This window comes from Macrobrachium nipponense, chromosome 3 (genome assembly GCF_015104395.2).
Source record: "Macrobrachium nipponense isolate FS-2020 chromosome 3, ASM1510439v2, whole genome shotgun sequence".
Taxonomy (NCBI): domain Eukaryota; kingdom Metazoa; phylum Arthropoda; class Malacostraca; order Decapoda; family Palaemonidae; genus Macrobrachium; species Macrobrachium nipponense.
Window position 1 is genome coordinate 73930002 of NC_087202.1, and position 13695 is coordinate 73943696.

General features: G+C 37.2%; 1 protein-coding gene across 1 annotated transcript in view; it reads left to right on the top strand.

Moving 5' to 3' along the window:
• Positions 1 to 13695, top strand: part of LOC135222423 (ubiquitin carboxyl-terminal hydrolase 8-like) — a 148686-nt gene that overhangs the window by 81955 nt on the left and 53036 nt on the right. The window contains exon 10 of the mRNA XM_064260509.1: positions 11752 to 11867. Coding sequence (XP_064116579.1) covers positions 11752 to 11867 — 116 coding nt within the window. The remainder of the gene's footprint in view (positions 1 to 11751; positions 11868 to 13695) is intronic.

Here is a 13695-nt window from a genome sequence, read left to right on the forward strand (position 1 = left end):
CGTATCCCCAGTTTCAACTGTTGGTGTTGATTTTTTTTTGTTTATTTCATTTCGAACCTGAAGCGGACCTTTCTCGGTTCGTAACACTCTCCAAGCAGTCTCCTGGCTGGACCTGTGATCTTTCACAGTGTCCAAGGTCGCTGCTTCCTCTGGCTGTCAGGAAGTTGTGTCAGTCTGGGGGTAGGGCTATTACCTACCTGGCTCACCAGACTGCTAACTTGTGGGCTAACCTGGTTTTCAAGAGACATGACTGTCCTCTCTCGAGTAACCAGGTCGCTTGGTTCTGAGTTGGTTTTGACCTTAAGGAAAAGATCTTTGCTGGGTTCTCCCTCTCTCTTCAATAGATAGAGAACAGGTAGATGCTGTGGTGGACAAGCAGCGGGATGATGACAAGGACCGGCTTGTTCACCAGGCAGTAGCAAAGGCTTCTGTGCCTGCGCATTCCACTGCGGCTAGACCTTCGAGTCTGGCTAGCTCTTCTTCGGCCCCAAAGAAGTCCTCTGCTTCCAAAGGACCTCGAGGAACAACCCAGCCTTCTTCTTCCTCTTCAAAGAGACTGCCATCACACCCCTTTCAGCCAACCTTGCCTTTGGGTAAGGGAGGTAAGGGTAAGAAGAAGGGGAAACGCTAGGTCAGTGTTCCCCTCCAGCTGCTGCCATTGGTGGGGGGGAAGGGGTGGTGCCTATTGAGCCATTGGACAACTTGGCAGTGATACAGAGCAGAGACTTGGGTAGTGGATGTCCTTCGGGAGGGTTATCTACTCCCCTTCGTCTCTGCCACCCCTCACCAACCACCCGATCTGTCTTCTTTCCCACATAGTGGGAGCAACAAAACACCAAGTACTAGTTGAAGAAGCGCAGAAGATGCTGAGCAAGGGCGCTGTAGAAGTCGTGTTGGACTGCTCTCCCAGGTTCTACAGCCAGGTCTTTCTCATAGAAGAGACTTTGGGGGTTTGGAGACCAGTCATAGACCTTTCTCCCCTGAACTGATTTTTTCGCCAGACTGGGTTCAAGATGGAGACAGCATGTTCAGCGTTGGCCTCTTATCAGGGAGAACGACTTCATGCTTACGGTGGACCTGAAGGATGCGTATTTCCATATAGTACCCATTCATCGGTTGTCCCGCAAGTAGCTCCACTTCGTCCTCAGGGAGACGGTCTTCCAGTTCAAGGCACTATGCTTTGGACTCTCGACCGCTCCCCAGGTGTTCATGAGAGTGTTCAACCTGGCTTGGGCACATTCACATGCAATACGTTTTTTGAGGTATCTCAACGATTGGTTGGTCCTGGGGATCTTGATAAATCTGGAGAAGTTCGATCTTGAACCCAAGCAGAGAACGTTGTATCTGGGCATGCTCTCATATCAGCAGACTCAGAGATGTAGCACAGCTGTTCCTGTCAAGACAGGAACAACTTGCTTGGCTCTGGCAAGTCATGATTGGTTACCTATCGTCATTGGAGAAGCTGGTTCCTCATGGGCGCCTTCACCTTCGGTCTCTCCAGTGGAGACTGAGGGAGTATTGGTCCCAGTCACAGGATCCTCAGTCTGTCCTTGTTCCTCTCTCGCAGGAAGTAAGGGAAGACTTGGATTGGTGGCTAGACAATGGGAACCTCATCGTAGTAGTGGATCTGTCCACCCCCACTCCAGACATGCTCCTGTTCTCAGACACATCAAACGAGGGATGGGGCACACACCTGGAGGAGTTGCCGACTGCAGGAGTGTGGAACCTTCACATCAACATCCTGGAACACAAGGCAGCCTTCTTGGCCCTCCAAGAGTTCCAGGAACGAGTGATGGGATACTCCATGGTGTTGATGAGCGACAACACCACGGTAGTGGCATATGTCAACAGGCAAGGGAGACTTGCCTCTCCTGAGCTACACCGGTTCAGGCAAGAGGAATGTAGTGGCAGACATGCTCAGCTGCCAGAATCAGGTGATAGGGACCGAATGGTTCCTACACCAGGACATGGCGGAAAGGCTTTTCAGCCTATGGGGGCGTCCAGTCAAAGTCTTGTTCGCCACCTGGTTCAACAGGAAGGTGGAAATCTTCTGCTCTGTTGTTCCAGACCCATGAGTAGCTGCAGAGGACACGTTCTAACACCCATGGGACAACCTAGAAGTCTATGCCTTTCCCCCGTTCTGCCTGATTCAAGCCGTGATCAGCAGGATGTGGATCACGCAGAATCTTTGAATGATTCTTGCAGCACCCAAATGGCCCCAGGCCTTTTGGTATCCCGACCTCCTGGCTCTTCTTTCCGAGGCACTGAGAGAGATCCTTCCATGGCAGAGTTGTGTCAACCGCACGCGAATGGTATCACCAGGCAGTAGAGTCCCTGTGTCTTCACAGCTAGAGGTTATCCATCATCTCTTGCGAGTGAGAGGCTTTTCTCGTCGAGCAGCAACAGAGATGGCAGGATAACTCAGACAGTCCTCTGCAGCAGTATACCAGGGAAAGTGGGCCGTCTTCTGTGGTCGTTGTCGTGGACAGGGTATCTCTCCAGTTGGAGCCACTCTTAAGCAGGTCGCAGACTTCCTAGTCTACCTTCACCATTTCAGCCATAAAGGGCTATAGGGCTGCATTGGCCTTGGTTCTAAAGCTAAAGGGTTTGGAAATCTCGTCTTCCTTCAAGATATCCCTTCTCATGAGGAGCTTCGAGAGGTCTTGCCCACCCAGGGATCTCAGGCCTCCTGCATGGGTTGTAACTGTCATACTACAGAGCCTGACTTGTGCCCCATATGAGCCACTTCGAGAGTCCTCAGACAGGGATCTGACCCTCAAGACCGTCTTTCTGCTGGCCCTGGCATCGGCTAAGAGAGTAGGCAAACTGCATGGTCTTTCTTTTGACGCGATACACTCAAGAGGTTGGGAATTGGTTACGCTAAACTTCATCCCAGATTTTGTAGCGAAGACTCAGAATCCATCATTCCCTAACGCTAGGTTCGATTCCTTCTCCATCCCCTCCGTGAGTGACTTCGTTGGTGATGATCCAGACAAGATGCTACTTTACCTGGTTAGAGCGCTATGGTGCTATCTGAAGAAGACTCGCCATCTCCGGCCTGAGTGTCAACGACTCTTTGTTAGCACCGGTGGTTCCAAGAAAGAGGCGTCCAAGCACACTGTCTCCTCTTGGCTTCGTGAGACGATCAGGAAGGCATTCTCTGCTGCTGGCGACGACACCGTCCCTCGCATTCTGTAAGAACCTGTCGGTTCAATAGGTCTTGAAGGCGGGGTCTGGGCAACCCAGACCACCTTTACCTCTCATTACCTTTGGGATATTGCCCACAGGTCCTTGGACACATTTTCCTTGGGACCAGTAGTGGCTGCTCAACAAGTTGTGTAGCTTACCCAGCTCCTCTAACAGGACAGAGTCGCATCTCGTCTCGTATGGTGTGATTGAGTATGAATGCAGAGTGACTGGCTCTTCTTCATCCCTTTCATCCTACTCTTTCCCTCCAGGTAGAGAATGATGCGGACTGTACTTGCTGGACCGAACATAGATCCAGGTAAGACAGTCCTTGGAGTAACCTATTTATTCCTTTTGTTAGAAATAAAAGCAAATATCTGCCCCTTTCCTTACGAGGCAGGGAAGGGGGCCTTGACATAAGACAAACCCATAACTTGTTCCCAAAAGGGCGACTCGCAACTCTCCCTTGTGAGAAAAGCCCAGAAGACTGACTATGATCTCGCAGTTCCATATCTTCAATCAGATGCCAGTGGCTGGATCCTCTTCCTTGCTTTAACGAGGAACCCAGGTAAGCTGAACCCCAGTCAGTTCACTGAAGCTCACTCAGATTCCTCCCACCAATCAGTGATTCTTCCTATTGTAGAGGTCCAACAGTTTGTATATCTTGTAGGAACAAATCACAACTTTAAAGTAACTTGTATTTTTCCTAACTATACAAACCTAGGTCCTTTACACTTAGTGCCTGCCTCATGCCACCCCTCAATCTGTTACCTGGCGAAAGCAAATTGGAATGTTTACATCCGGTCGGAGAGACTGCCAATGACCGGACTGGTAGTTTACTACCCAACCACCTTGTTAAAGAATTCAGCGGCTGTGTCCAGGCTATGCCTTAAGTAATTCCTATTGTAAAGGATCTAGGTTTGTATACAGTTAACTTTCAAAAATTGTGATTTCAAAATTATATCATTTAAAAGATTATTTTAGCAATAGAATAAGAATTTAAGGTATAGTATTTGATGTAGGACGATACTTTTAAGTATACATTTGATATTTGAGCTTTCAAGATAGGTAGTTGTAAGCATTTTTAGAGGCAGGGTGTAAGTATTTGCAGATTCTAGCTATTCACAGGGTGTCTGTTATGCATCCCTCACGAATACAGGGGGTTCACTTTAGTTCTCTTTATCTTCCATGTATGCAATGAATCTGGACATGTTACATTATATTTACTCTCAGTGGACTGAGTTTTAGATACCCATCTCAAAGACTTAGCTACTCTTCTTTAGAATTCTCATTTCTAGGAAGAGTGGTCAAATGTGCCGAACCTGAGGTCTTAACTTTGACTGCCCACCTCTAGTAATCGTGGGTTGGAAAGACTAAATGCGTCACAGGGTCCAAGCGTGGTCGCTGACCAGCTTCCACCTCATGTATGCTTGAGATGTCAGATGCCACGGATTCCTTGCATAGTTTTTTGTTGTGTTGAATATGTTTCAAGCTGGCGCCTGAAGATTTATCCTAATGTTAAGACCTCAGGTTAGTTACCTATGAAAAATACAAATTAATTAGAAATTTGTCATTTTTATTTATGACTTGAATGGCTACATAACTCGTTTAGGTAGAAATTTGGTTGCTTGTAAAGCAACGTAAGACTTTTTTTCTGAATTTAAGTACACTTCATAATTCTTTTGTTAGGTTCTACAGAATTCTGTATCAAAATTGGCTCAGCTGTCACTCCACCCACTATTAACAGCCAATTTTTGTATCAGTAACTTGCCTAGTTTAAGAATTTTTGTCATTGTTGATATTTCTGTAATAAGTCGATCACTTGTATTTCTACCATGTAGATAGTAAGAGGAACATGCATTTCTTATTTATTGAAAGAGGAAGTGTATGGTTCAGTATATTAGCAGGTTTGGACCATGTGAAGCCATTGTAATGCTTAATCTCATAATTTTCCTCCAGAGTTGCCAAGTTGTCAGTTTTGAATTTATTTCGAGGGCTACATCCTTATTTCAAATATACAGTGATATACCAGTTAACTAATAACCTGTGTCTAAGCTTTTGTCCTGTAATGACCTCTGTGGAACTGAAATAGAGTGATTCTTTACATTGAGAATACCCAGTCTGTTGAACAACAGTTGCTACTCTATATGGCAGACTTAAATGTTGATCATTCAGCACTTCTCAACTGTACAGGCATCACTCTTATGTAAATTAAGGAAAGATTGCTGAGGATCAGGAATTTAAGAATTTTTCTATTTAATGATTTGGTTAGGTCATATACTATATATCAGTTTTCATGGGTATTGCTGGATAAATTTGGAATATGTACTGAAATCAGATATTATTGCCTAAATGTGTCACTATTCCTTTAACCTTAGAAAAAAGAATTTATGTTTGCAAAGTCAGCGTGCCAGTTTTTATGGCTTCTGCAACCTTTGAGGCCACGTGTTGTCCATTGTCATGTGTGAGAGCGCTCTCTCTTTCTCTCTCTCTCTTTCTGACACACACATTTTTTTTTTGTACACTTAGAAAATTCTTAAGATATTAAGGGAGGGCTGGCATTAAAATTAATGTGTCATCAAGAGGTGTTTGCTGAAAGGGAAAAAGTTCCCAGGTACGTATTAGAAGAATGTTTGGAAAAAGAATTAAGTTGGGTCAGCAGGCAATGATAGATCTTCTAATTACAAATGAAAAAGTTATTATGTTTATAGAAAATAAACAAAATATTTTAGAAGTTTAGGTTAAAAGGATGAAAAAGTTAATTAGCTTATTTTCATTGGTTCATATTAGAATAGCCTAGGCTTAAACTGCTGCTTCATAGAGATTTTGAATAATTTACACTTGTGTATATAAGTAGGTTGTTTGTCAGAACAATAGTTTTTATAATTACTGTAAATAGATAATTTTTGTATGTTAATAATGGTTTTGTTCTGGGGTACAGTATGATTTCAGTTTACTTTAATCCAGTAAGATACACAAAGTTAAATTTGTTTAATAGAATGTATTCTACATTCTGCTTTAATTTCTTTACCTGATACTTCAGTAGTATGACATATATAACTTTTAAAACACTATAAAGATTACATAGTACTTTTAGCTTTTTCATGTGGCAAATACACAATGAAAATTTTCACTTAATGGTAATGAAAATTACATATTTTGTTGGAGGAATTTGTATTATACTTGTAATTTTCAGTATTACTTAGTTTATTTATGTATCATTTTCAGTAAGGAGATAGAAATCAAATCTATATACAGTATAATGTACTCTGCTTCAGATAAAAGAGTATTTATGAAGAAAGGAAGAGCAAAACTTGTTTCTTATTGAGACAAGCAGTAAGTAAAGAAGTTACCATGCAGGAAGTGGGGCAGTGCTGGGAAAAAGAGCTTTGTAAATCCTTCATTCCAGTCACCTTTACACATTTTCTTATCATGTGATAGGTTATTCAGACAAAGACTAGGAGTGTCAGTCTGTGTCTCAGCAAGTATGATTAACAGAGACGAACTATTTTTGTTTTGTAATCCAGGATACCATAGAAATTACCATCCAAATAGTAATGATTTCCGTAGTTCCTAGAGGCTTATAGCCTGACAAAGCATTTAGTGATGTCACTAATTAAAAGTGAGATGTAAAGACTTAAATTGTATTTGGAGTTTTTAAGGAAAATGAAATGTTAGAAAGTTACTTTGAACAAGTAGTAAAAAATGTGTTTGTGTAGTATGGTAAAGTTGATGGTGGTCATTTGGTAAAGTAGTCATAATGAATTTGAGTTTATTTACTGAAAGTTTATATGATTTTGCCAGAAAGTAAGTACGTACTGTACCTAGGAGAATATTGGAACATTTGATCAAGCGTAACTGGATTAAATTAGACTGTATTGGATATATACTGTATTTCACTGTTATTTCATTTCTTGAATGACATGACCTTTTATATGACAGAAAGAATAAAGTTTATTCAGTGTGGTATTAAAGAAGATATGGTGAGGTATTAGGAAGTGATGACTTGCTTACTATCAAAGATTTAATTCTATCAACAGATACTAATAGGCTTATCAGAACTTTATAGCATTCGTGGTTTTATATATATATAACATAAAACTGAAACACAGAATTTGGAGATGGATAATAATAGAAAAATCTAATTTACATTATTGAATATTCAATGTTTAATACTACATCTGAAATAATCATATGGGTTTTTATACGATATGCATTTAATCATAAAGTGATTTTGGTATAGTAAACCATAGGCTTTTAAAGATAGTACGTATACACTTTCTGTGTGAACCATTACACAAAAGGCGGTGAGTTATTCATAAAGGAAGACCTTATAAGTGCAAGAGACTGTGCATTCTAATTTTGTAACTATTTTAAGGTAGTCTACATAAATAGAATATAATCATCATTAAATTCAAAAACATTTCTTTTTCAGTGTTTTTAGAATTCTAACATTTTACTTTGGAGTGGTAAAAAAAATTAAGTCATTGCAATAATGTTCATGGTGACCCATGAAAAATTGAGGATATTGTTGATAAGTCAAGGAAAATACACATAAGTAAACTAAGGAATGACTAACATACAAAAGTAAGAGGTAGATTACTTCCTTGTTAATCCTGGCTATATCAGGTGGTGGGGAGTTGGACAATGTAACCTTGACTTGCAGACTTATATAAGGTTAAGAACAAGACAAGTCCCTTGAGTCAGCAAGTCATGTGAGGCAGTAGCTTAGTTGTGGGTGTTCTGTGTGGCTCACATTTCCAGAAGGGGGAAAGGGCAGAAGAGCCTGTGTTGTGTCTTGACTTGTTTTCAAGTTTCTAATTGTAATGGAAAGCATTTTGAAAAAAACTCAATATTTTGTTCAACTGAAAGTTTTTTCATGTGTAGCAGCTGTAAAAGTTACATGAAAGTGTGATTTTCCGTGTTTATTGGCTTTGAATTTCTGAAGTGTATACGATACAGATTCTGCAAACTACTGCATTGTTTGGAAGCAATAAAAATTGCGAAACTTTGGAGACCACTTGCAAAATTTAATTTTTGTGATTAGTGATGACTTGGGGACGATCTTGCACTGGATTATATTGTGGTCAGGATTTTCAGCAAAATGGACAGGCACTAGAAGTAAGTTTGATTTATTTGTAGTAAAATGTAGATAACAATACTGATGTTTTTGTTCATACATCATATTTTTGAAAGTGATGAATGAAGAAATAGAAGAAAAATACTTGGGATACATGTTTATAAAATACTGTGATACATTTTGATAAGATTTGCTTTGCTCATGCAATTCTGCCCAAAAGTCTGAAGTTTTTATGTTAATTTTATTTTTATTTATCTTTATTTCTTGTGAAGTCTTGTTTTGACAGCCATGTGGGTACTTTGAATGAAACCTTTGGGATCAGAGTTGATGTCACATACTTTACCATTATGGATGCAGTGCTGTATCTTTGTTAACAGTATTTTTATATTAACACGTTTCCAGTGATGGGACCCACCAGTGGGTCACACTGTTCTCTCATTTGCTGCAATGTGACCCACCGGTGGGTCCCAGTAGAAACAAAGTTATTAATTTATACAAAAAAAAACTTAAACTTTTAATTGCAATTATTATTTTAGTAGATCAGTATTGCTATCAAAGGGTTGAATTATACAAAAAAAAATAAAAAAACAAAGTTTTATTTAAATAATTGCAAAGAAAATTTGTCTGACATTCAGTATATAAGAAAATTAGTTTTCCATTCCATTTGCTAATGAAAAATCATATCACTAGTTATGTTTGAGATTGAAACATGATAAACATAGATATGGAGTGCCATCACATGAGTCTCAATATGTGGAAACCTTTCTTGACTTGATTTTGGCCACTTTGGATCCTTCATTTACTGCTAATATTTCGTAGCAGCCTCTGCATCGTTCCTTGTATTTCTTTTCTGTCCTTCTGCTTCTTTGAGACAATGTGAAGATTTTCCTGAAATATTCATACTTGATTTTCCTGGTTTGTTTTTTTCCTTCATGATACCACTAGTATAGTATAAGACAATAGATTCCTTGAATGCACGTAATGACATTTTCTTGACAGCAAAGTACTTATTGTAAAGTACCCAAGCATTCACTATAGAAGTACTAGCAATAAATTCTAATGCTACTTTTTCTGTACCATTTTTCTTGACTTCTTCAGAGGTGATAATATGATGACATTTGATCTGATAAATCAACTCCTTTCTTGCACTTATTATAGTCTAACACACTTTGAGGTTTCTTGATAGGTAAACCAGTCCTTGTGACTTTACCTGTGTTGATTAGAGTAGCATCATGTTCTGGAACTGTTGATAGAGTCACAACATATCTTTTATCTTTCCAATTGAATACTTTCACATCCATTCTTTACTTTTCTAAGGCTTTAATTTCACATCTCTTTAGTTTTGCTTTTGTGACTGACTTTGGAAGATACTTTCTATTGACTCTTACTGTGCCACATAGGTAAGTCTTCCGCTGAAGAAGAAGATGATATGCTGTGTAAAGTTTTGATACTAAGGTAAAAACAATATATAAATTACTGATTGATTTATAGAAATTTAGAAAAGATTCAAAACTATGGGTCATATTAGGTCATTCACTGCCTAAGAAAAAAAAAAGACAGAAAAGGAAACCCTTACCAAACCCTCAAATATATAAATTACATATAAATAAAAAAAGACAGAAAAGGAAACCCTAACCAAACCCTCAAATACGTAAAATATATATAAAATATTTTATTACATGATAGCAGGTCTCATAGATACGAGTGGTTAGCTAAAATTAAAAAAAAAAAATCAATTGGGACCCCACCGGTGGGTGGGTCCCATCGCACTGCAGTAATAGATTTTCATTCAGATGCGATGGGACTCACTGGTGGGTCACAGCTTTTCTTGCCTCAACAAAGTCTATCTTGTGAGAGACAAGCATGAACAACCTCTCCCCTTGTTGTCTCCTTTGGTGCTGACGATAGAGCAGTTTTACTACTGTCGCAGTACCAGCATTCCAGCCATTATGGCTGTCGCAGGAAACGTGTTAATGTCAGGTCAAGTCATTAAAATAAAACTACTAATAAATTGATAAAGACTGATAGTAAAAGATGTGGTGAAAGGTAGAACACTTAAAATTATAGAAGTTTATATATATATATATATATATATATATATATATATATATATATATATATATATATATATATATATATATATATATATATATATATATAAAAAGAAAATGAAGAATTTATTGACCAGCCCATAAAGTATTGACTGAATCAGGTGTAGGTTAGTCTCTGAGGTAACCCCTCAGGCAGTGGGCAACACTTGAAAAATCCTTTATGGCCTTTGTTTTACCTTTTTGTAAGTATGGTGAAAAGAAGAATGATTAAATCTGTGGAAAATGTGCACATAGATTGACTGCTTAGAATTTTTCTTTGATTTTATGACTATAAAATTGTAGAGTTAAGAAGAGCAAGTTTAATCTCATTTACATAATGTGTTTTCATGCTTAGCTTGAGAATAAAACTGGGTTCATGAAGTTAAGGCACTTATTGACCAAGGAACCCAAAAAACTATGTATTGGAGTTCCAGATAAGACAAAACTTTTTTCATTCTAAATATGTGCTTGTTGGAGACTGGATTACATTTTATGCAGATGTTTCAAAGGCTAATTCCTTTTATTTGTTATTTGATAGCTTTCTGTATAAGAGAAATTATTTTTCATCAGTAGTTTAGTAGTTATTGTCTGAAATTTTAAAAGAAAGGTTACTTTACACCTAATTAAAAAAATTTTAAATTTTCAACATTTGAACATTGGATTTTCCCTTTACGGAGTTAGGACATGTCACAAATTTTTTCACTTGTTTTGTGTTGAGCCATTTTTCTCTTTAATTCTCATTTTTTGTAGTCTTATTGGTGTTCTTTCTTATATTTTAGGCCTACTAATCTTCATCTTTATTTCCATACCTACTATTATTCTGACTGATTGTATTTCTCTTTTCTTCACATGCCCAAACCATCTCAGTGTGGATTATATTCACCACAACTTTGCCACATGTAATATAGTCTTCCCATGCGCTTGAGCTGTAAATCTCAGCATTTTTGTGGTCATACCTCTCCTAAATAACCTCCATTTTTTTTCCATGTCTCCATTGTACAGACCTTTTGCATACATCATAAAGTCTTATTCACTTAGGAGATGCTTAAATTATGTAGTAGACCAAGATGTCATTAAGTTGTCCTCTTTTCTGTTTATGTACCATTAGTTCTTCTCAATCATTTTGAGCAATGAATTTCCAAACTATGTTTACTAAAATAGAGGATGGTAAAATGTTAGGTGCTAGGGTGACATTTATATTTGACAATATGAAATTCAATATTAAAAGTCAAATATATGCTACAGCCTGAAAGTCAAAAGTAAAATTTCACATGTACCCTTAGCAAGAGCTTGTAACACTGTATACACAGAAATTTTGTTTCAGTGTTTTGGTGGAGACTGCTTGTGAGTTTTTCATCATATTTGCCCTTAAAGTAATTTTTACTTATTTTACAGGGACATGCAAGAACTGGATTAAAAAATCTGGGAAATACTTGTTATATGAACTCCATTATTCAGTGCCTAAATAATACTACGCCCCTTGCCAAATATTTTGTTGAAGGAATATATAGGTAAGTATAGTTCTAGTTTTGTAACACAAATTTTATGTAAATTATTGATAAAGGTTTTTAAAGCACTGATTTATCATGATTCTTGTGTTATTTAAATTAATATAGAATTATTGGGCTTTATTTGATGGTAGACATAGGGACTCCATGAATGAAGAATGCTCAACAAGTAAATGAACATAAGGACCCAAAACATATTTTTGTAACATTAAGATCCAAAACATTTATTTTTGTAACATTTGTAGTTGCTTATGAATAATTTTCACTTTTAGGAGTGCAAGTTGAAAAATGAGTCTATAGGTTCATGAACAAGCTTTAAAGTGATGAAAATATAAATAAACAATAAGAATACAATCATTTTGAAAAAGAAGAAAAACAAGAAACAATAGTGTTTCTTATGTCAAACACTCCGTTTTTTGAAAGAAATTTGTGAGAAAATTTGGTATCATTTGTCAAACAAGTGCTCGTACTTTGAACTGACTCATTATCTTATTTATACTACCTGTATTCGATGGCCTTACTGCATCCTACAAGAAAAACTGTATTAACATGTTAATTCATTTACAATATATAGTTTAATGATAACCATATTCGACAAAAAAATAAAAGAATAAAGCTTTTCAATATATATTTTAAGAAGAGAGATAAAATATTACTGTATAGATGTTAAAGCAATAACAAATATCATAAGAAAAAGGGAATTTCACAATAAATTTAACAAAAATAAATTATGAAAACAATCAATATAAAATGTTATTTCATGATAAACTTAACCCTTAAATGCCGACTGGACGTATTTTACGTCGACATTTTTTGTCCTCGGGTGCCGACTGGACGTATTTTACGTCGACATACAAAAGTTTTTTTAAAAATTCGCGGAAAAATACTTTTAGGCCCACCAGCCGAAAACTCTTGAATCATGCGCCTTGGGGGATGCTGGGAGTTCACGGATCTAGGTGTTGTTTTGTTTACAATCGTTACGCAGGCACGCAAGCGCGAATTTCTTTCTTGCTGCACTAAAAAGTATCTGTGACACATCTCTGAAATTATTTCGTCACTTTGACGTAATTTTTGTACCGTTTTAAATTAGCCGTTACATGGAGTATTATATATGAAAATGTGCACATTTTTATGTAGAATACAACGAAAAAATACTCATGATTGTAGCTTTTATCAATTTTGAGATATTTTCATATAAATAACGATAAGTGCCAAAATTTCAACCTTCGGTCAACTTTGACTCTACCGAAATGGTCGAAAAACGCAATTGTAAGCTAAAACTCTTATATTTTAGTAATATTCAATCATTTACCTTAATTTTGCAACTAATTGGAAGTCTCTAGCACAATATTTCGATTTTTGGTGAATTTATGAAAAAACTTTTTCCTTACGTCCGCGCAGTAACTCTTCCGAAAAAAATCATACATGCGATTGTGGTAATGTTTGCACCATTTTAAATTAGCAGTTACATAAAGTTTTATATATGAAAATGTGCGTAATTTCATGCACAATACAACTGAAAACAACTCATGGTTGTAGCTTTTATCAATTTTGAAATATTTTCATATAAAAATAATGATAAGTGATAAATTTTCAACCTTCGGTCAACTTTGACTCTACCGAAATGGTTGAAAAACGCAATTGTAAGCTAAAACGCTTATATTCTAGTAATATTCAAGCATTTACCTTCATTTTGCAACAAATTGGAAGTCTCTAGCAAAATATTTTGATTTATGGTGAATTTATGGAAAAAATAACATTTTCTTTACATCCGCGCGGTAACTCTTCCGAAAAAATCATATGTGCGATTGTGGTAATGTTTGCACCATTT